This window comes from Budorcas taxicolor, chromosome 7, assembly GCF_023091745.1.
Source record: "Budorcas taxicolor isolate Tak-1 chromosome 7, Takin1.1, whole genome shotgun sequence".
Taxonomy (NCBI): domain Eukaryota; kingdom Metazoa; phylum Chordata; class Mammalia; order Artiodactyla; family Bovidae; genus Budorcas; species Budorcas taxicolor.
The window spans coordinates 43,896,472-43,919,907 of NC_068916.1; the positions used below are offsets into that span (position 1 = coordinate 43,896,472).

Below are 23,436 nucleotides of genomic sequence, written 5' to 3' on the forward strand. Positions count from 1 at the left end.
GGAGGACATCCCCCTGGGCAGAGCCAGCAGGGCCACTCTGGGTTGCATCCCTGCCAACAAGATTCTTGGTGCGGGGCGGGGCTCCTGACACTCTTGGCTGCTCCAGGAGGAGCCCAGGGCAAGCCCCCATGTGATCTGGATGTGCTGAAGGTGAGAAGTCTCTGGCTCCACTGCCAGGACCCCATTACACTGGAAGCAACACATGTCTCAGGGCTTATACGTTTCTTTCCTTTATTTAAAAAAAAAAAAAACAAAAACATTTGGGGTGTGGTGTGCAGACACACCTTCCATGGCTTCGGGGAGGACACAGGCTCCAGACGGAAGCATGGGGTGGGGTGGGGCTGCACCCTCCAGCACCTTGGGCAGAGTACTTGCTGGGGGCTGGGAGTGGGGCTACAGGGTGGGCAGGTGGGCCAGCGGGGATGTGGCCACCATGGCTGGCCCACAACATCGCCCCTCCCAGGCAGACCCAGTCTGCCACCTGCGTCCACAGCTGCAGGGGCGGGGAGGGGCATCCAGGGAGGCTGGACACAGACGGTCCTTTACTGGGCCCAGGGGCAGGGCCTGGGCCTGGCAGGAAGCCGGCCTGCAGGACCTTGGGAGGTCTTGAGCCCTCATCCTCAGGCAGGCTGGGGGGCCTGAGCCTCCCCAGTGAACAGAGCAGAGGCACACAAGCCCCGCCTCCCAGCTAGGGCCCCGCCAGTGCTCTCCTACCAGAGAAACCGGGAATTCAGGATGCACTGCCATGTGCAGCTGGAACAAAAAGGAGCCAACACCCTGCACCAACCCTGAGTGGGGCTGCAGGGGTAGTGGGCGGGCGGACCCTCTGCTCAGGGCAGGGTTAGGCTGACCCTGCCCCCCAAGTCCTGAGGGGGACTGTCTCTGCCGCCCCGCCCACCCCTCCATCACCTTGGAATAGGCAGCCAGCTCACCGCACACAGAGAGGAGCCCTCCTGGCCCTGTAGGGGGCAGCGGCGTGGGCGGCAGGCACAGCAGTGGGGCCAGGTGGCCTGCCTGGGCTGGGGGGCGCCAGGCCAGTGGCCTAGGTGTAAAAGATGACTTCTGGAATCTGGCCGTCCTCCACCGACGTGCCATTGTTGTTCCCGGCCGCATAGCAGAAGGTGAAGCAGGTCTTGGCCCCTGTTGTGGGCGACTCATGGGTCACCTTGCGCAGGCCCTTGGTGCCATAGTGGGAGTCCGGGCCCTGCAGGGAGGACCCAGCAGGTCAGCAAGGATGTGCCGCACGAGAACAAAGCTCAGGGCCCGCCCAGTGTGCGTAACAGGCCTCCAAAGGAGGACACGAGGTTGTGCCCTCCCAGCCTTACATCCTTAGAGGTGAGCAGTAAACTGGGAGGCGAGGTCCTGGGTGGGGCTCAAAGACCCTGAGTCTGGGCTGGGGGTCAGGTTCAGGGTTGGAGTCCTGGGTAGGTTTCTGGGGTCAGGGGCCTGGGTGGGGTGGGGTCAGGCACACCTTGAGTGTGGCGCAGGCCGTGTAGTTGACGTTGGGCAGCACCTCCACCGGCTCCTTGAACATGACTCTGAAGGTGCTGGCAGAGCCATCACAGCTGAAGCCCGTGTCGTTCTGGCCCAGGACTGTGTTACTGTCCGTGTGGATGATCTAAGGGCCAGAGCCGGGCACAGCTCACCCCGGTGCCCACAACCTGGTGCCCACCCACAGGACCCCACAGAGCCTAGATCCAAGGACTGAGCTAACCTGAAAGGAGGAGGCCAATGGTGGGGGTAGAGAGGCATGGTCCTGGGTCCCCCTTGGCTAGGGGAGAGGGGTGGGATGTGAAGAAGGGGAGAGGAGAGGAAGGGGTGATCTGGAGGGACAGGGCCCGGAGGTAGGGGCAGGACCTGGATGTTCACTTGGTAATCTGTGGGCCCGTGGATAGAGCCGTAGAGCCCGAAGCCGACCACGAAGATGCGTTTGTTGACCGAGAACCTAAGGGCATCGGAGGAAGGAGATGCAGAGTGACCTCGATCAACCAGGCCCCGCCCCTCCCAATGGGGAGGCCCCAATCAGGCCCCGCCCCTGCGACTTGCCCCGCCCACCTGATGCGGTCGCTCGTGCCGCTGTAGCCCCAGCGGCTCTCCACCTGCTGGAAGCGGTTGATGCTGCATTCCTTCCCGCGGAGGCAGCAGCGCGGCCGATCAATGAAGTCCACACGCGGCTTGGGGTTGACGGTGAAGTGCAGGAAGAGGCTGACCACCTCACGGTCCACCAGGATCCCCGACTGCGCGGGCCCTGTGGGCACAGGAGCGAGTTGGGAAGGATGCGGCAAACCGTGAGCGCACAAAGACACCGGAAGACAAGACATAAGACCCAGCCTCTCTTCTCTGCAAACTGTCATGGGTCCAAGCAGCCCCCGGGCGGGGGGGGTGGGGGGTGGGTGTTAGTGAGGGGGAAATGGCCCTTCCAAGAGCGTTTGGGGAGCGGTCCCAGGTTGACATGGGGCCAATGCTCCAATTTGCTGGCTAACGGGGCAAAATCCCTTTCAGCTACTCGGGTCTCCTGACTTCCTCAGGGACCACCTAGGGGAACACCATGGGTCCACAGAGCTCATGGCCCCTGCCTGTCCACCCCAGGCACCTACAGATGCGGGGGTGCTGGCCCCAAGACAGGCCTGGAGCTGGGGAAGACTCTGGAGGTGGGAGCCTAGATGCAGCAACCCAAGAGCTCAGAGGAGCTTCTGGTGGGGAAGATCACCCTGCTGGGGTCTCCTGGGCCCCAGGGCAGGAGGATTACACCCGCCCCTGCCCACCACCTGTGGCAGGACAAGGTGCCTGCGACAGGCCTAGAAGGCACTGCCCTCCTTTACAGGAATTGCTCATTCACCAGCTTTGGGCTCGTTTCTGGGGCAGGTCAGCCATGGCCTGGCTCACAGACCCGGTAGCCCCATGTGCGCAGATTGCAGCAACAGGGGAGAGATGTCCGTGTATGATAAGATGTCTTGTATCAATGTATGTAAGATGTCTTGTATCAATAAGATACAAGACTGAACACAGACAGGAATCACTCTTTAAATCTCTGCACAGAAAACAGAACGAAAACCACCTCTGACCTCAGTCCTGACACACACAGCCAAGGTAGTCTTTGGGCGACTTTTTCCCAACCTTCTCTCTACTTTCATTTTCAAGGGGAATAGAAGGGGCAGGAAAATTCTCCAAAACACAGTTGAGTGACAAACAGCCAAAGCCCCAGAGGTCCCACCCATAGCAGAAGGACAAGGCCCAGGTCTGGCACATACCCTCAAGAGCTTGCATGTGGGGGGAGAGTGCTCCAGCCCGGAGACCCTCATGGGAGGAGGGGCAAGGGGGCCAGGGAAGGCTGGAGGGTGGTACTCCCAGGAGACCTGAGACCCTGGGGGGCTCTGGCAACCAGGTGGGCTGAGGGACCAGGAGGAGAGCTATTTCAGGGTGACAAGCGGGGTTGGAGAAAGAGGGAAACTGCAAGGCTCACATAGCCATCTTGGGTTGGGACAGCTCAACACTACAGCTGAGGGCTCTCACCTGGAGGTCCCGGCTCCCCAGGGAACACTGGGCAATGTTTGTGAAATACGTGATCATCAAGATAAGGGTGGGACTTCCCTAGCAGCCCAGTGGTTAAGAACCCGCTGTGCAATGCAGGGGACTCTGGTTCAATCCCTGGTCGGGGAACTAACTTCCCACATGCCACAGGGCAACCAAGCCTATGCACCACAACCAGAGTCCATGCTCCAAAATGCAAGATCCTACGTCCCACAACTAAGACACAACGCAGCCAAATAATTAAAATTTTAAAAAAAGACAAGCGGGGCTCTTGGGATCGAGGGAGTGGGGCTAGGGAGGCTGCTCCACACCCCACAGTGCCCAGGACGGCCCCATCACTGTGGTGCTGCCAGGGTCTGGTATGAGGAAGTGCTAAATATTTGATGAATAAGTGAGCCCCACAGTACCGGAGATGGCCTCTGAGGCTGTACCCAAGTTCTGCCGTGCCACCAGGGACTGCCAGATAAAACACGGGTCAAGTCAAATTCTGATCATAGAGAGCTGACCCATAAAAGAAGTGTCTCCTCGCCACTGCATGGCAGACACACTGAAAAACGATCTGTTTGCTGTCGCTGTTCGATCTGGCAACCCTGAACCAGAGCAGGAACAGGAGCAGCATGGACCTGGGAAAGACCGGACGTGGTGCACCTGCTGTCGGCTAGAGCCCCATCCAGAACCTCCCAGGCCAGTGTGGCTCCAGGACCAAGGTTGGCATCAGCCACGAAAATGACCCAAAGGGGAGGCCCAGCCTCCTGGGGGAGGGTGCCAAGTTGGCAGCTACTGCCACATGATCCAAAGGATTGGAGGGTCCCCACGGGGTCAGAGGCAGGGCCAGGGCCAACCCCGCCTGGTCCTGAGTGCCAACCCGAGCCCTGCAGCACGGCTCCGGACACCTCTCAGCCCTTCACAGCTCATGGAAGACCTGGACACCACAGCCCATTCCCCAGACGTGAGCCTCCGTTGGGGATCTGCAACACTCAAAACACACGCGTGTGGACACCTGAGATGTGGGGACTCAGGATGGTTGGCCTCTGGGGGTCATTCCAACAACAGGGTCTCGAGCCCAGTCCTGTTCTCACACGGACACGGCTGGCGCCTGACCCACTGTGGCCAGGCTGAGGGTCATGTGACTCACACTCAGGGTCACACTCCTTCTCGGTGTCCCTGTTACCTGCAGCAAACTCCTCAATGGTCATCAGTGGGAAGCGGATGAGGGCCAGCGCCTTGCCCAAAACCTTCCGTTTGTTCTCGGGCGTCACCTGCAGCTGCTGCCGCTGACATTCAGCCTCGGACCAACGGACGACGGCTGTGAACAGGCGCACCTCTCGGATGCCCAGCGTGTCCCGCTCCAGCACTGCCACCAGTGTGTCTGCAGGGAGGGGCTGTCAGCGGGTGCGGCCCCACCTCGGGGATGAGGTCTAATGGCCCCTGGGCGGCGACCAGTGTGCCTCACCTAGGTCGATGTCCGTGAAGCCCTCAGCTGTGATGGCGTCAGCCGTGTTCTTGTCAATGTTCTCCAGACATAGGCTGGCAAGCTGTGGTTCATCAAAAAGTCTTGCCTGGAGAGTGGGAGGGCAGTAAAAGAAGAGCATGTCAACACCCAGCTGCATGAACCCTGGCTCCACACTGGGCATGGATTTCAAGTCCTGGGAGCCAAGCAGCAGCCCAGAGATGATCATTCTCCAGGGTCCCAGACTCACAGTAACCACTGTCTGGGGGTGGGGGCGGGGGGAGGGCAGGCTTGCACCTCAAAAGTCAGGACACTAACAGGTTCAGGCTGGAGGTGGGCCCAGTCCTCCCCAGGTCAGGCAGGAGCCTTGGGGAAAGGGCCGAGAAGGACCCATAGGACACTGCAGAGATGTGCCCCTAATACGAGAACTCATGCACAGGGTGGGGCCCAGGGACAGAGGAGATTCTGGTTCCTTTCTGCCCGGGAAGCTGTGGGGCAGCCCGAACCCACACCCCTATGCATTATGCTCTGCCTAGGGCTGGGCTAGGAGGCCAGGACGCCCCACGTGGTTGCAGCTCTCAGGAAATGGTTGGGAACAGTCCTTACATGACAGCCTAGGCTCTAGCACTCGAGAGCAACTCAGCAGATGCGCTGGGGCCCAGATACCACAGCAGCGAGGGGTCGCAGAGCCACAACTACACTTGGGTGCTGCCCTATCCCAGCCGGCTTCTCAGTGGTCCAGCCCTGCCACAGTCAATGGGACCAGACAGCCTCAAACGTGTCCCTCTAAAAAACTTAGTAACGGAATACCTTTCTCCCCACACGTGAGCACTGCACAAGGGCACCAAAACGTCCAAAGGGGCACAAGAGTAACCAGGGAAACTCACCCGCAGGGTGCAGGGTACAGTGAGGGAGGAATGTATCCTTCCACAAGATTTAGCAGACACCTAAAACTCAGAAATGCACCAACCCGACCTCTCCAGCCCCGGCGGCAGTGTCCTCACCCACCTATATCGCTGCCCAGACTCCGCACCTGTGCCCCAGTGGGTCCCATGCCTTCCCCTCTCCCACATCCTCGCCCTGCCCCACAGCCCCGCCCCCTGCATCCCAGCCCTGCACCTGCGTCAGCAGCATGAATGCATTGTCAGCCCGCAGGTTCTTTTTCAGGAACTCTACACAGTGGGCCTCAAGAGCAGGCACCGCGTACTTCTTGGCAGTATACAGCGTGGTCATGACCGTCTCGGGCCCGATCTGAACTTCATCTGAGTAAAGAAACCTAGGGGCGGAGGGGGGTGGTGAGGACAGCCTCCCTGCCCTCACCCTCCAGACTGGCCCAAGGAACCATCGAAACCAGCACCAGTTGCCCTCTGACCTGTGGACTTGACTCCTGAAAGGCAGTTACCAGGAAAAAGGAGCAGAGCTAAACTACCCACACGTTACCCACGGAATGTGTCTACACAGCAGGCAGCCTCTGTCCAACTCCTCTGTGGGCAGCAAGGGACTTGCCCTGGGGCCAAAACCCTCTGAACAACCCTCTGGCCCAGCCACAGCCAGCTCAAGCTCAACCACTGATGGGACCAGAAGTGCCAGCTGGAATTGCAGATATGGTGGCCATGGTGACCACCTGTCCTCAGGCCAACTCTTTGTGTGGGTCAGAAGTGGGGTCGATTACAAAACCACGGGGAGAGAGTGAGAAAGCAGCCCTTGGCCCATCTGGTGGAAGCACCTCAGGGTGGCCCTGGGTGTGCAGGAGAAATGACGTGTGTTCACAGCAGGACAATGCACAGGAAACCACCTGAGTGTCATCCACAGGCACAGAGTGGGAGTACAAGAGGGCAAGGGTGGAAGCCCAACCCAACCGGGAACAGCCCAAAGAGCAAGTTCCTGGAAGGTGCCTCCTCTCCTGGCAGTCAGCACCCCCAGAACGCACTGGAAGCCTGCACAGCAGCAGCGGGGATCTGGCGGGGTCAGGGCCAGAATGACCATCAGTGTCAGCAGTGCTGAGCGGGACCTTGTAAGGGAACAGACCGGGACATGTGGGAGAAGATGGGAGAGCCCCTCACATACCAATGGCGGTAGTGTCCACCCTCTCAGGGGAACAGCCACGGTCGTCAAAACCCAGAGACAGAAAGAGAAACAGCAAAAATATACAGAGAGAGACAGACACAGAGGTGGAGACGAGACAGAACAGCCTTTCACCCCATGTCTCGCCAGGCTTACACTAAAGGGAGGGTTTGGCTAACTGCAATCTGTCACTTTTTTTGTCTTTTTAAAAAATAGACATTATTTTAATTTTTAAAAATTATGGTAATATGTACATAAAATTTACCATTTTGACCATCAGTAGCATTAGGTACATTTGTATCATTGTGCATTCATCCCCACTATCCATCTCCAGAACTTTCTCAACTTCCCAAACTGAAATTCTGTCCCCATGAAACACTGACTCCCCGTCCCCTCCGCCAGCCCCTGGCCCCACCATCCACTTTCTGTCTCTGGATCTGACTCCTCTAGTTCCTCCTGTTAGTGGAATCAGACGGTACCTGTCCTTCTGCATCTGGCTTATTTCACTGAGCATCATGTCCTCAAGGTCCATCTATGTTGGAGCAAGTGTCAGAATCCTTTTGAAGGCCGAGTAATACTCCAGCATGTGGATGGGTCACACCTTATCCATCCCTCATCTGTTCACGACAGCTGGGGTGTTTCCGCCTTCTGGCTGTTGCGAATCCGCTGCTGTGAACGTGGGTGTGCAAATCTCTCTTCAGGTCCCTGCATCCCCTGCTTTTGGATCTGTGCCCAGAGTAGGACTGCCTGAGCACGTGGTGACTCTATGTTTAGACTCTGAGGATCCTCCAGACTGTTCCCACAGTGGCTGCCCCACTACACATTCCCCCAGAAGTGCATCAGGGCCCCCATTTCTCCATGTCCTCGAGACAACCTGTTTGTTTAATATTGATAATAGCCATCCTGGTGGGTGTGAAGTGACAGCTCACTGTGATTTTACCACCTGGTTTGTAAATAAGTTTTTCTTGGCACTCAGCCCTGCCTACAGTTTACAGATTCTTCCAGGCCGCTTCTGCAGGATCAGCAGGCAGCATTGGAAGCGGCACCTTCTGCCCTTTCTCGCAGGCAGCCTGTTGACCGTGGTCTGAAAAGCTGCCTAAAGACAGGGAAGTAAGATTACTCCACCAAGTGTTTGTGGTCAGCCCGCAGAATTCAGCGTGGTTAGATGGAGCTAACAGGAACTGATTTACATCCGAGGGTAACTGTGGATACCAGAGGGGAGAAGATGACACAGCTGGGGCAGGGGGCTGGGAGCACACAACACAGATGGGACTGGATATGAATGGGACCAGCCAGTCAAGGCCTTGTCCGTGGTGCTCAGAGCAGGGACAGGTTCACTCCATTTTCTTCCACTTTTTCGTTTCTCTTTCTCTCCCTCCCTCTCTCTTTCTGTGAATCAATGCCATTTTTATAATCAGAAGGGAAAAGAACTTCCCTGGCCATCCAGAGGTTAGGATTCTGCATTTCCACTGCTGAGGGCCCAGGTTTGATCCCTGGTCAGGAAACTACTAAGGTCCCCCATGTCCTGAGGCCAACAACAAAAAAGGCAAAAAACAAAACTCCACGTTTGAAAAGCTGTTTGACCGTGTAGGATAACCTCCAAGCTACACATATGTCCACAGAGCTTGCCGGCCTCCCTGGTGCTGCCCCCACGGCTTCCTGCAGTCTGTGGGTAGCACCCCTACCCCAAATCACTAGATTTGTTTCAAAGTCCTTGAGGAAAAAAAGCTGAAACTCAGAAAGAAAAAATAGAGGTTGAATTAAAAATTCTTACATTAGGTTATTTCTTTAAAAATTCTGAGTACAAGGAATGAAAACTGGGAGATTCACCAACACGCGGGTGAACCTGAAACTATGATGCTCAGTGAGAGAAGCAGAGACGCAGGGTGTGATCCCATGGACGGGAAACGTCCAGAACAGGCTGATCCACAGACACAGAGAGTGGGCTCTTGGTTGTCAGGGGCTGGGGAGGGTGTGGTTCTGGGGATGGACTGTTCTGGAATTAAGAGGTGGCAGCTGGGTGCTCTGTGGAAAAACTAAATGCCACTAATAGTACACTGTACACTTTCAAGGGTGAGTTGAACAGTATGTGAAATATATTTTGACACAAAAAATGCAAAATATGAAGATGGGGGGATGTCCAGAGACCACCCCTCATTGAGGAGTGGAGTTCTAGAAATCTCGAGGGAGTCGCTTCTGGGACTCTGGAGGCAATATCCCCAGGGTTCTATTTATTAACCATCAGGTATGTCTGTCCCACCCCTTGGTGGGAAGGACTTGGAAGGTCTTACTTGAGTAGCGCCAGGAAGGCAGCCGGCTCCACGTCGGGCAGCTCGATCTCGGTGGACGTAGTGGCCATTCCCCCGTTGAACATGGCGTCAAAGACAGCGCTGCCCACAGCCAGCACGAACCTAGGGAGTCAGAGAAGGCCTGGTTACCCTCTGCAAGGCCCACCAGTCCCCAGCTGCCCAAGCCTGGGGTCTCTTGGGGCCCTGGGATGTGGATGGTGAGCATCCCCGGAATAGTAACACCCTGCCCAGAGCATCCTGCCCTAGATGCTTCCGGAAGGAAGGCCCTGAGGACTGAGAAGTTAGCTCCTGTGGATCAACAGTGAGAGGGCACAGATGCAAAATCATCTCCCCGGGGCTGCACGGACGACAGCTTTCTGCCAGTTCCACAGGCCACAGGCAGCTCAGGCACCCTCCAACTCGTTCACTCCCATCGTTCATTCACTCACTGATTCATTCAACCACTTGCTCCCTCATTCGCTCGCTCATTCATTTATTCACTTGTTTAACCATCGCTCAACCACTCATTCACTCCCTCACTCCACTGCTCTACACACATCTCCCAGGGTCAGGCTGCCAGGGAAGGCCTGGAGGGAACGTTAGAACCGTGCTGAGTCTGTGGGGAAGGGTGTCGAGGCCAAGGGGGAGTTAGGATGTGAGTGGCCTTGGGGGCCTCAGGGTTCCACCAGTTAGTTGTGTACTCATGGTCCCCAGGCCTGCCCCATGACAGCCTTCCCAAAGAGACCAGCCCCGTGCAAAGCCCTCTTCTCTGGATTGCAAGCCACCATGCCTGCATCACACCTGCTCCCTGGGTCCTACCGTGACCCATGCAGGGCTCTGAGCACCCACACTCATGCAAAATCTCTGAATTCAGCAGTGACAGCCCACTCCCCGGCTTCTCTCTGCCCAGTGACCCTCCCCACAACTCCCAGCAGACCCCACCCAGGCATCCCTCACTCCCTGAAAGAAGAAGCCCGTCCACCCCTGCTCCTACCCACTCCTCCATCGTGGATGTGTGCTCCCAGCTCTGCCAGGCCCTGGTCGGGCCCCTAGTCCTGCACAGGGCTTAACAGCACCCCAAAGGCCAGGCCAGAAATGGAGGCCAGGTGAGAAGCCGAATGTAGTGGATGAAAGGAGTGTCCCCAAAGTCACATCCCCCTGTAACGTCAGGATGGGACCTCATCTGGAAACAGGGTCTTTGCAGATGTCACTTGCTAAGCCCAGGCTACCCTCATCCAGGCTGGGCCCTGACGCAATGGCTTATGATAAGACACCAAGGAGAGGCCGCACGGTGAGGGAGGCAGAGACTGAGATGAAGCATCCATAAGCACAGGCTGCCTGGGGCCCCAGAAGCTGGCGGAGCCTCTGGAGGGAGCACAGCCTTGGATACCCCATAGTAGACTTCTGGGTTCCAAGAGAGGATGACTGATGCGGCTTGCTCCACCATCTGCCCACCCCAGGATGCCCATGCCCTGTTCAGCTGCCAGCCCTGTTGTGTCCTCAGAGCCCCACTCATTCGCCGCAACATCTGTGTCTCCAGCCCCACACACAATCCATATTTGCCATGCCTTCCTGCTCCTCCTTTCTCCTAGATACAACAGAGCATCTTGATCTCCTATAGGGAAAACCTTCCCTGACGATTCATTGGGAAGACATAAGGGGCAGACCAACCGGGCCTGGTGTGTCTGTGCAGGGCCCAGGATGGTGGGCTATACATGTCCTCAGTGTTCCCAGTGGACAAGGTGACAAACTTCAGGCCTGGAAGAGCAACTGGGTCTAGGGGAGTCTGATCATCTCCACCTGCAGCCCTGCCCACCAGGCCCCTCACTGGCCTCCTGCCAGGAGTCTCCTATCCCCACTTCTCCGTCCACCCTCAGAACCATGATGATGAATATGGCAAATCAAAACCACCATGAGGGGACTTCCCTGGCAGGCCAGTGGCTAAGGATCCACCCACCAATGCAGGGGACGCAGGTGTGATTCATCCCACATGGAACAGCTCTATACAGTCAGCAAAAACAAGGCCAGGAGCTGACTGTGGCTCAGATCCTGAACTCCTTACTGGAAAATTCAGACTTAAAGTGAAGAAAGTAGGGAAAACCATAGACCATTCAGGTATAACCTAAATCAAATCCCTTATGATTATACAGTGGAAGTGACAAATAGATTCAAGGGATTAGATCTGACAGAGTGTCTAAAGAACTATGGATGGAGGTTCATGACATTGTACAGGAGGGTGGTGATCAAAACCATCCGCAAGAAGAAGAAATGCAAAAAGGCAAAACGGTTACCTGAGGAGGCCTTACAAATAGCTGAGAAAAGAAGAGAAATGAAAGACAAAGGAGAAAAGAAAAGATATATCCATCCGAATGCAGAGTTCCAAAGAATAGCAAGGAGATAAGAAACCCTTCCTCAGTGATCAATGCAAAGAAATAGAGGAAAACATCAGATTGGGAAAGGCCAGAGATCTCCTCAAGAAAATTAGAGATACCAAGGGAATGATGCTTTTGAACTGTGGTGTTGGAGAGGACTCTTGAGAGTCCCTTGGACTGCAAGGAGATCCAACCAGTCCATTCTGAAGGAGATCAGCCCTGGGTGTTCTTTGGAAGGGATGATGCTAAAGCTGAAACTCTAGTACTTTGGCCACCTCATGCGAAGAGTTGACTCACTGGAAAAGACTTTGATGCTGGGAGGGATTGGGGGCAGGAGAAGAAGGGGACGACCAAGGATGAGATGGCTGGATGGCATCACTGACTCAACGAACGTGAGTCTGAGTAAACTCCGGGAGTTGGTGATGGACAGGGAGGCCTGGCGTGCTGCGATTCATGGGGTCGCAAAGAGTCAGACACGACTGAGTGACTGAACTGAACTCAAGGGAACACTTCATGCAAAGACGGGCACAAAAATGGACAGAAACAGTATGGACCTAACAGAAGCAGAAGATATTAAGAAGAGGTGGCAAGAATACACAGAAGAACTATACAAGAAAGATCTTAATGATCCAGAAAACCATGATGGAGTGATCACTCACCTAGAGCCAGACATCCTGGAGTGTGAAGTCAAGTGGGCCTTAGGAAGCATCACTATGAACAAAGCTAGTGGAGGTGATGGAATTCCACCTGAGCTACTTCAAATCCTAAATGATGCTGTGAAAGTGCTGCACTCAATGGGCGAGCAACTTTGGAAACCTCAGCAGTGGCCACAGGACTGTAAAATGTGTTTTCATTCCAATCCCAAAGAAAGGCAATGCCAAAGAATGTTTACCACACAACTGCACTCATCTCACACGCTAGCAAAGTAATGCTCAAATTCTCCAAGCGAGGCTTCAACACTATGTGAGCCAAGAACTTCCAGATGTTGAAGCTGGATTTAGAAAAGGCAGAGGAACCAGGGCTCAAATTGCCAACATCCTTTGGATCACAGAAAAAGCAAGAGAATTACAGAAAAACATCTGCTTCATTGACTATACTAAAGCCTTTGACTGTGTGAATCACAACAAACTGGAAAATTCTTAAAGAGATGGGAATAGCAGACCACCATACCTGCCTCCTGAGAAATCTGTATGCAGGCCAAGAAGCAACACTTCAAACCGGACATGGAACAACAGACTGGTTCCAAATTGAAAGGAGTATCTCAAGGTTGTATATTGTCACCTTGCTTATTTAACTTATACACAGAGTACATCATGTGAAATGCCAGGCTAGATGAAGCACATGCTGGAATCAAGGTTGCCAGAAGAAACAGCAATAACCTTGGATATGCAGATTACACCACCCTTATGGCAGAAAGTGAAGAGAAACTAAAAAGAGCCTCTTGATAAAGGTGAAAGAACACAGTGAAAAAGCTGGCTTTAAAACTCAACAGTCAAAAAACAAAGATCATGGCATCTAGTCCCATCACTTTATGGCAAATAGATGGGGAAACAATAGAAAGAGTGACATGTTTTATTTTGGGGGGGCTCCACAATCACTGCAGATGACGGTGACTGCAGCCATGAAAATTAAAAGATGCTTGCTCCCTGGAAGAAAACCTGTGACAAACCTAGATAGGATATTGAAAAGCAGAGACATTAGTTTGCCGACAAAGGTCCATCTAGTCAAAACTATGGTTTTTTTCCGGCAGTCATGTGTGGATGTGAGAGTTCCACCATTAAGAAAGTTTAGTGCTTAAGAATTGATGCTTCTGAACTGTGGTAGTAGAGAAGACTCTTGAGAGTCCCTTGGACAACAAGGTGATCAAACCAGTCAATTCTAAAGGAAATCAGTTTGAATATTCATTGGAAGGACTGATGCTGAAGCTGAAGCTCCAATACTTTGGCCACCTGATGCAAAGAAAGGACTCATCTGAAAAGATCCTGATGCTGGGAAAGGTTGAAGGCAGGAGAAGGGGACAACAAAGGATGAGATGGTTGGATGGCATCAGTGACTCGATAGACATGAATTTGAGCAAGCTCCGGGAGTTGGTGATGGACAGGGAAGCCTGGTGTGTACAGTTCATGGGGTGGCAAAGAGTCGGACCCGACTGAGCAACTGAACTGAACTGACATGCCCCAGGGCAACTAAGCCCCTGCGCCACAACTAGTGAGCCCATGCACCATAATGAGAATTCCATGTGACACAAGCAAAGATTCCACATGAGGCAATGAAGATGCTGAGTGTTGCAACTAAGATATGATGCAGCCAAATAAATTAAAAAAAAAAAAAAAAAAAAACCACCACGAGCCACTCCAGTATCCTTGCCTGGAAAATTCCATGGACAGAGGAGCCTGGTGCATTACAGTCCAGAGTCACAAAGAGTCGGACACAACTGAGCATGCATTCACTTACAGTGATACGAGTCAAAAGCCTCTGCAAGATAAAAATTAATGAGAAAGTATGATGGAAATGCAGTATCAAAGCAAAAGCATCAGTTAAAAAAAAAACCCACCATGAGACATGACCTTATCCCTTGGACCACCAGCTAGAATAAAAAACCTAGACAATGACGAGAGCTGCTGAGGATGTGGAGAAATCAGAGTCCTCAAGCAGGATGACAGGGGCGGGGGTCATGAGGTGTGTAGCTGTGGTGGATAGGGCAGTGGGTTACCAGGGGGCGAAACATGAAGTTCCCGTCGACCCGGCAGTGCCACTCCCAGGTTATGTGCCTGAGAGAAGTGAACACACACGTCCGCACAAAACCTGTGCAAGAGTATTCAGCGTGTCATGATCCACAGACTCCTGAAGATGCAAGCGACCCAACGTCCATCAACAGATGACAGACGAGCAACGAGCACATCGTCCATACAAAGTGGTCCGTCCACACAGGGGTGTTAGTTACCTTAAGAAGGAGATTTGGACTCATGTTACAACACGAATACACGTTGAGAACATGATGCTCAGTGAGAGAAGCCAGACACAGAATAACACAGAGTTTGGTTCAACTCACAGGTCCCTAAAGGAGTCAGATCCACAGAGACAGGGAGAAGATGGTGGGGCCAGGGGCTGGGGAAGGGGATGGGGAGTCAGTGTTCCATGGGGACAGAGTTTTGGTGGGGATGGTTGCAAACAACATGGATATGCTTAGTGCCACCAAGCTGTATACTTAAAAATGGTTAAAAGGGCGAATTTTATGGTATGTGTATTTTACAACTTAAAAATTAAAAAGAAAGAATGACATAGTACCCTGAAGGGACAGGGAAGAAAGACCAGCTAAGCAGCTTTGGGAAACAGGTTAAAGGCCAAAAGAACTGCATATAAATACTGTGCTTCATGCAGAAAAAGCATTTTTCACAGGAGAGGGAAAGCAGCTCTGAAGCTACACATATGGTGCCACTAAGCAGACATGTGCAGAATGAGAGCCAGGTTCTCAGAACTGGAGAAGAGAGTTACAGGTGAGGGGAAGGGAGGCTGGGACGAACTCTCCAAGGCTGAGCCAGAGCCAGAGGGACTCAAGTTGATCTCGTGGCTTTTAGGTGGGTGAATGGATGGATGGAGACAGAGACACAGAAATAGAGGTTGTGTGTGTGTTGGTATATTTCCTCGCTCTATCTGCTAAGAAGGTCTCTAAACAACAATACCCCAGCAGCAGTGAGCACACCTAGCACCTGTATCTTGGTTTCTAAATACCATTTTCCACTAAAAGGAGAAATGGTTGATTCCTGGGCTGAGGGAGGAGAAGGATGAGATGAACTTGGGGTATCCTGTGGGGCCAAAAAGTAAAGTCATTCTCCCAACATGACAGGTCAATGTTAAAAGGAATTGACCCAACTGTAAGGACTTCCAAAGGCCAAATCTGGGACAGTAATGCTCATACCAGGCAATGACCCACAGGATAAACAACTGTGAGTCCATGATGAAATAAATATATAACGGAGGAGGTGTGTGAGCAACAGGGAAGGGACAGCTTTTCCTTTCAGAATCCCAGTTAACAAATGGAGAAGGAGTTATGGAAATAGGAAATCACCATATGGCAGATGCCAGAGTAAACAACTCTTTCCAGCTAGAACCACCATCCACAGATACTCCAACAGCGGGCAAAGGAGGAGGGGAAAGGGGATGTCTACACAGAGCACCCCTCAGGAGGGAAGGGTGATGACGAGCGGACGGCAGGGACTCCCCAGTGGAGAAACCTGCCCTGTGGCCAAGGCTCACCGGACAGATGGACAGCACAGGCTCCGAAGTTTTACATTAAACACACGAAGGGGGTGAGAGGAGAAAGATGAGGAAAGATACACCCTGCAGACAGAAAGCACCAGTGAGCTGGAGTTGTTGCCCTGATACCAGACAAGACAGATGTGAAGACAGGGAATGTTACTGGAAAGTGGACGTTTCCTACGAACAGAGGGTCAGTACACAGGAATGGGTAACAGCGCAAACAAACACACAGCTGAGTCCCAAACCACACAGAGAAACCAAGCATAAGGAGGCGGAAGAGACAATCCAACAGTTTCCACTGGAGGTTTCAACACCTCACTCTTCACAACTGACCAACAGCCAGACTGAACAACGCCACCAACATACCTTTACGGAACCGTCAGCCCAGGGGCTTCCCCAGTGGTTCGGGGTTAAGAATCCACCTTCCAGTGTAGGGGACTCAGCTTGGATCCCTGGTCAGGGAACTAGGATCCCACGGGCCATGGGGAAACTGAGCCCCCATGTTACAACTGCAGAGCTTGCACGCCACAACTAGAGGTCCCGCATGCTGCAAACAAGACCTGCCACAGCCAAATAAATAAAGATTCCTTAAACTCCCCAAAGAGAACCCTCAGCCCGGTGATGGCAGAATGCACACTCCAGGAATATTCTCCAGGACAGACCAGGTACAAGGTGAAACAAATATACTTACAGGCACTAAAAGAAGTCAAAGCTTATTCTCCAAACAGAGGAATTAAATTATACACCAATAACAGAAAGATCTCTGAGAAATTCCCAAATATCTGGAAATGAAACAACACTTCTAAGTAACCCATGGGTCAGGGAAGGAACACAAGGGGAATTAGAAAAGATCTTGACTGGGTCAAAAATGCACAGGGCACATCAGAGTGTAAGGAATGCAGCTGAAACACTGCTTGGGGTAAACATTATGTATCCATTAAATAAAGATCTAAAATCAGCAACCTAAGCTTCTGGGAATTAACTGGCGATCCAGTGGTTAGGACTTGGCACTTGCACTGCCGGGGTCCAGGTTCTATCCCTGGTCAGGGAATGACGATCTCACAAGACATGCACAGAGTGACCAAAAATTAATAAAAAATAAAATCAGCAAAGTAATCTTCCATCTCAGGAATCTAGAAAAGAAAGAGCAAATCAAGCCCAAAGAACAAAGAAGATAGTAAAAGTGGGAGCAGGAATTAATGAAACTGGGAATCGGAAAATAGAGATAAATCAATGAAACCAAAAGGTCACTCTTTGAGGGGAAAAATCTCTGCTAGAACTTTAGCTAGACTGATCAAGAAATAAGACACAAGTTACCAAAATCAGAAATGAAAACGGAATATCACTACGACCGATGGTAAAAGATTTTTGAAACAACTTTATGTCAACAAACAAAGACAACTTAGAGGAAATGGATGACTTCCTGTAAAGACAAACTGCCAACACTCACTGAAGACAGAGAAATCTAAACAAACAAATAACAAGTGAACTAGTCACTAAAAATCTCCTGGGACTTCCTTGATAGTACAGCGGGTAAGAATCTGCCTGTCAGTGCAGGGGACACGGGTTCAATCTCTGATCTAGAAAGATCCCACATGCCGTGGGGCAACGAAAGACCACACACTGCAACTCCTGAGCCCACGTGCCTGGAGCCTGTGCTCTGCAATGAGAAGCTACGTAATGAGAAGCCCACACACTGCAATCAAGAACGGCCCCTGCTCACCACAACTAGAGAAAGCCCTTGTGCAGCAACGAAGACCCAGCACAATTAAAAAACAATATCTCCCTACAGGGAAGTCCCTGGTGGTCCAGTGGTTAAGACTCTGAGCTTCCACTGTAGGGGGCACAGGTTCGATCCCTGGCTAGGGAACTAAGATCCCATAAGCCCCACTGTGCAGCAAAAGAAAAAAAAAGAAAAAAATCTCCCCACAAGGAAAAGCCCATTCCCAGAAGAAATTAACACCAACCCTCTGCATATTCTTCTAGAAAGCAGAGGAGGAGGGAACATTTCCCAATTCACCTGTGAGGCCAAAGACATTACTGAGTCCTCGGGCATCATGGGGGGTGGGGAATGGGGAAGCCACTTTGGAAACCAGTTTGGCGGTTTCTTAAGATGTCACATGTAAGTGTTACCTTGTGGTTCCAACATTTGACCCTCAAGGTATTTACACAAAAGGAACAGTACTTCCATACGCAGATTTCTGCACAAATGTTGAATGTTCATGGCAGTATTATTCCTTATAATAAAAAGCTAGAAATAACCTGTTTAACCTGTATGCCCATATAACCCATATGACTGGTGAATGGACAAAGTGTGGTCCATCCATGCAATGGGATTCAGCAGTAAGATGAATTACTTTGGCAATAAAAAGAAATGAGCTGTCGATTCAAGGATGTGGATGGATCTCACAAATAAGACACTGAATGAAAGAAGCCAGATCAAAACCTACACATTCTGTCATTCTAATTATATGAGATTTCTACAAATGGCAAAACTAGAGCCTGTGCTCCACAACAAGAGAAGCCACTGCAATGAGAAGCCCGCACACTGCAACTAGAGTGCGGACCCCGCTCGATGCAACTAGAGGAAAGCCCACGCAGCAACGCAGACCCAGGGCAGCCGAAAATAAATAGATTTGAAAAAAAGAGAAAGACTCAGTTTGGGAATTCCCTGGCAGTCCAGTGGTTAGGATTCTATGCTTTCACTGCTGAGGTCGAAGGTTCAATCACTGGTCAGGGAACTAAGATGCTTTGAGCCATGTGGTGTAGCTGAGAAAACAAGATTTGGTTCTTCAGTTGTGAGGGCCACATTTCAAGTGCTCAGTAGCCATGTGTGACTAGAGGCTAAGACTGGAGAGGACAGATCTAGAACGTTCCTACTGTCACAGAAAAGTCTACTGGACAGCACTGGACCATGGAATCAGTGGAACAGCTATTAACACCAAAAAGGATTCAGAAAGAAATCATTCCAGTGGATAAAAGTAAATGTGCAAGGCCCCACAGCTTCGCAGCAAGAACCAGCTAAGAAATATTTAATGGAGAAACTATTTGCAACAGAAAAAACAAAAACTAAAAAAAACAAAAAACCCAACACCTAGCAATAAATGTGCATGAGCTACATGCTGCTAAGTCGCTTCAGTCGTGTCCGACTCTGTGCGACCCCAGAGACGGCAGCCCACCAGGCTCCCCTGTCCCTGGGATTCTCCAGGCAAGAACACTGGAGTGGGTTGCCATTTCCTTCTCCAATGCATGAAAGTGAATAGTGAAAGTGAAGTCGCTCAGTCGTGTGCGACTCTTAGCGACCCCATGGACTGCAGCCTACCAGGCTCCTCCATCCATGGGATTTTCCAGGCAAGAGTACTGGAGTGGGGTGCCATAGCTCTTGCACACAAGAGCTATGCAAAGAAACTATAAAACTGCGAGTTCCCTGGTGGTCCAGTAGTTAGGACTCCATACGCTCACTGTCGAGGGGGCCTGGGTTCAATCCCCAGAGAGGAAACGAAATCCCCAAATCCGGCAGCGTGGCCAAAAAAAAACAAAACAAAACATAAAACTACAAAACTTCCCTACGGAAACACAGAAGCACCGTGCATAAATGGAGACAACATGTGCCCATACTTTGTATACTAAACTGTCAGCTCTCCCAACCTGGTATCTTTGCCAAGACAAACCCCTCCAGTTATTTCTTTAGCATTTGACAAACTGATTCTAAAGATTATAGGGAACCACTGACCCAGGGACTGGTCAAATACAGCCCTTGGGCCCAATTCAGCCCACCAGTTGTTTTTGTAAATAAAGTTTTATTGGCACATAGCCATGCACATTCATTTCTGTCTTGTTGTGTTCACACTGCTACAGCAGAATTAAGCAGTTGGGACACAGACCATGTGGCCTACTGACTACTTATTTTCTGGCTCTTTACAAAAATTTGCTGGTACTGTCCTGGAAGGTAAATTCCATGGGGAAAGAGATGTCTTTTATTAGCACCATTTCAGAGACTGTTGGATTGAGCAAGGGATGGACAGGAGGAAGGAATGGACAGATGGGTAACTGATCCTGAAACAGCTAAATGTGTGAGACGAGCTGAAAAAGCCTTCACAAAAAGTCTTGAACAAAACTGGGAAGAACAGCCACAGCAGTTGTCAAAATCCACCATAAAGCCACAGTCACCAAAAAACATGCTATTTAGCTAAGCACACACAGAGATTGCTGTACTTTGGGGACATCTCTGTGTTGCTAAGTCTCCAGTGATATGTGAATAAAGGTATTTTAGATATTAACGTGGGGCCATCAAACTGTACAGTGCTACCCTGAAGATGCTCAGCACTTCCTCAGAGGGAGCCCTGTGAGTATGGACACTGGACTGATGCATTTCCTGAGCACCCAGTGTGCCAGGCATTTTCCTGGGCTTGGCAGGAGAGAGAGCAGCAAGACGTTGCTCACAGCAAGCCAAGGACAGCCATCACAGAGGAAGTTAGAAGGAAAAAGAGCTATGAAAAAGCAGTACAGTGGAGAGGGGATGGGGGTGGGAGGCAGACTCTCAACGAGGCCTGAGCTTGCCCTGACCAGAGCCGGCCCCTCTGCCGTTATGTATGCCAGGCCCTCCTGCGCCCCATGCACCAGGTCGCCCTTCACCCAGAGTCCACGCCATTCTGCACCCCAGCCCCAGATCACCACAAGCCTGGATCCTGGGAAATGGTGGCTGCAGACCCAACAGCCTTTCTGGAAGTTGGCACGAGCCCTGCCCTCAGTCTGCTTTGTAAAGTAAGCTCAGGTCCAGTTCAGCAGTCACCAGCTCTGCACTAATGCCCTTCCCGCCCCAGGCCCTGTTTCTGAATCCCACGTGGCGTTTACTTGTGTCCTCGGGCTCCTCCCAGGACCGTCCAGGGGACCCGCTGGTGTCTTGGCCCTGAGGCATGCCCCACTGGGTTTATCTGGTTATTTTCTCCAGGTGGACTGGTTTCCTGGGACTCCTCTAACAAATTACCGCAAACTGGGTGACTTGAGAGAATCTCACGTTCTGGAGGCTGCAGGTCCAAGATCAGGGACATGCTCCCTGCAAGGCTCTGCTCTTCTCAGCTTCTGGGGGCCCCAGGCAGACTGTGGCTTGTGGCCACATCCCTCCAGTCTCTGCCCGGTCCCTCTTCTCCATGTCTCTCACATGTCAAGTGACACTTGTTGGATTTAGTGCCGTTCAGATTATCCAGGATGATCTCTTCTTGAAACTCTTAATCACATCTGCAAAGACCCTTTTCCCAAGAAGGTCCCATTCATGGGTTCTGGGCATTGGGACTTGGACACAACCTGGCGGCCACCATCAACCCATGACACTGGGACTCAGGGCTGGGGGTGGAGCACACCAGGGGGAGGAGTCTTTCCTGCTGGGGGTGCTGACACCCCCAGGACCATCAACTTAGCCACTTGGTTAAGGGGCATCTGCCGGGTTTCCCCAAGGTGGGGTTCCAATCTGCTCCTTATAAGCCACTCCCTTAATGCAGCCCATCCAGGAGGGAGGCGGGGGTGAGGTCCAGCCTGGAGCTGGCCGCATGCTGTGAGGAATTCTCCCCACTCCTGTCTGCTCCAGCAGCAACTCTCCAGAATGTTTCCTGGAGCACCGGGTTACATCCCCACCAGCCTGTGGGGCCAGCCTGTGGAGGATGAGCCCAGGCACTGTGATTAGGACCTGGTTAGTCCCAGGGTTGGTTGGTCACAGGGTCCACCCTCCCAGTGGCTCCAGGAAGGAAGTGTCTAATGGTCGGTCCCAGGTCATAGAGGTGGAGGGAAACTGAGGCTCAGGAGAGCCCAGGGTCACTCACGCACCTGATCGCAGCAGGTAACATTTCACAATGCAAATGAAATAACAACCCAAAGGCTGAAAAGAAAAGGAACTACAACCTTCCATCAAAAGGCTCCACACAGCAGGAATATCAAACAAGAAAGGCATGATGGAGGCTGGGGCTCCTGGGTCACAAGGCAACCAGCCCCCTACAGGGAATTCGCAGGGGAGGGGAGAGGGTTAGGGCAGAGACAAGCCCCAGGAGGTCCTGGGGACGCCCTCACAGGCCTGGAACCCTCCTCGGACAGGAATCTAGTCCCAGTTACACATAAATAACCAAGAAAGGGCCAGAGAGAAGAATCTCGAAGACACAGGCCAAGTAAAAGCCACACGCCAGCATGGTGAAGACAACCCTCACAGCGGGTTGGGGACTCTCCAGGCAGAGTTGCAAGAACCCCCCTCCCCCTCCCCCAACAGAACCCTCCCAGCATCCCCCAGCAAGCAGTTGGCAGGGTGGTCTCTGATACCAGCCCCGCCCCACCCAGGAGTCTGGAGGCTGCACCCCTGAGACTGGCAGAGATGTGGGCCTGCACCAAGGAAAACCCCATTCAAGAGAAGACCTGGGATGTATGGTGTCAGGGTCTGGGGTTCACGAGGTGCGAGTTGAGCGGGGCTCTGGGGGGTCCCAGCCCCAGGAGGGGACACTCGGGGGAGGAGGTCACTGGGGCCCAGTGGAGGAGGCGGAAGGAGATGGGGTCTCTGCAGGTCCTCCGGCTGTCCAGGCTGGGGTCTGCAAGGCCTGGAAAGCCTGGCAGGGGTTGAAGGGTCACAGAGACGCAGCGAGTGAAAGAGGTCAGCGGACCTGGGAGATTTCGGGCATGAGCGCAGGGTCAGGGATCATAGAGCCAGGAGACTCCAATGAGGGTAGAGGGGCAGGGGTCGCAGGAGCGGACCATGGCTGGTATCTGGAAATCCCGGCTGGACGGAGGCCTGGCAGGGTCACAGGGCCTTAAGGGTGCTGGGACCCGGGGGCGGTGGGGGAGGGCAGGTCCCCAGGACAGCAGGGGTTCCAGGAATGGCTGGTGCTGGGTCCCCGGGGCTGGCTGTTTTCCTGAGGGGAGGCAGGGAGCGGGATCCCAGGAATGACTGAATCCTGGGGAGGGGGCTGGGGGGAGGGGTCCGGTCCCGGGGATGACCGGGTCCCGGGAAGCGGCAGCGTCTTGGGGGATGACGGAGTCCCGGGGGGCGGGCCTCGGTGCTAACCCGGTCCCAGGTCGGGCGGCGGTCCCGGACGGCGGCCCACCTGTGCGCCGGGATGCGCTGCGCGCCGAGCCCCTTGCCCACCAGGAAGTGCACGTCGCAGAGCACCTCGTTGTTGAAGAGGAAGGCGAAGCGCTCCTTCACCGTGGGCTTGGTGGCCTGCCAGTTGTAGACGGGCTCGCGGAGCAGCGCGGCCGCCCCCGGCTCCTCGGCCGCCCGCTCCCCGCCCGCCGCGGCCTGCGCGCCCGGCCCCGACACCGACACCGGCGGGGGCGGCCCGGGGACAGCGGGGGCCGGGGCGGCGGCGGCGGCCGCCGCGTTGCCGGGGGCCGGGGCGGCGTTGGCGCTGGGCCCGGGGCCGCCCCCCGCGCCCGGGCCGACCCCCGGCGGGCACGACGCGCGCCCGCCGCTCCCACCCGCCGCCATCTTGTCGGT

The 23,436-nt window shown here is 53.2% G+C and overlaps 1 protein-coding gene across 1 annotated transcript; it reads right to left on the reverse strand.

Moving 5' to 3' along the window:
- Positions 1-214: 214 nt before the first annotated feature.
- Positions 215-23,436, reverse strand: BTBD2 (BTB domain containing 2). Its single transcript, XM_052642975.1, has 9 exons — positions 23,045-23,436; positions 9,337-9,456; positions 6,101-6,257; positions 4,985-5,090; positions 4,703-4,900; positions 2,056-2,248; positions 1,858-1,945; positions 1,472-1,618; positions 215-1,204 (listed from the first exon to the last, which is right to left on the reverse strand). Exons 1-9 carry the CDS (start codon positions 23,425-23,427, stop codon positions 1,043-1,045), a joined length of 1,554 nt encoding a protein of 517 aa, XP_052498935.1. The 5' UTR covers positions 23,428-23,436; the 3' UTR covers positions 215-1,042.

Coding starts and splice junctions, on each gene's coding strand:
- BTBD2 (XM_052642975.1), bottom strand. CDS start 23,427: ATGGCGGCGGGTGGGAGCGGCGGGCGCGCGTCGTGCCCGCCGGGGGTC. Junction 9,457..23,044: donor CAGCGCATCCCGGCGCACAG/GTGGGCCGCCGT, acceptor CTGACTCCCTAG/GTTCGTGCTGGCTGTGGGCA. Junction 2,249..4,702: donor CATTGAGGAGTTTGCTGCAG/GTAACAGGGACA, acceptor CTGTGCCCACAG/GGCCCGCGCAGTCGGGGATC.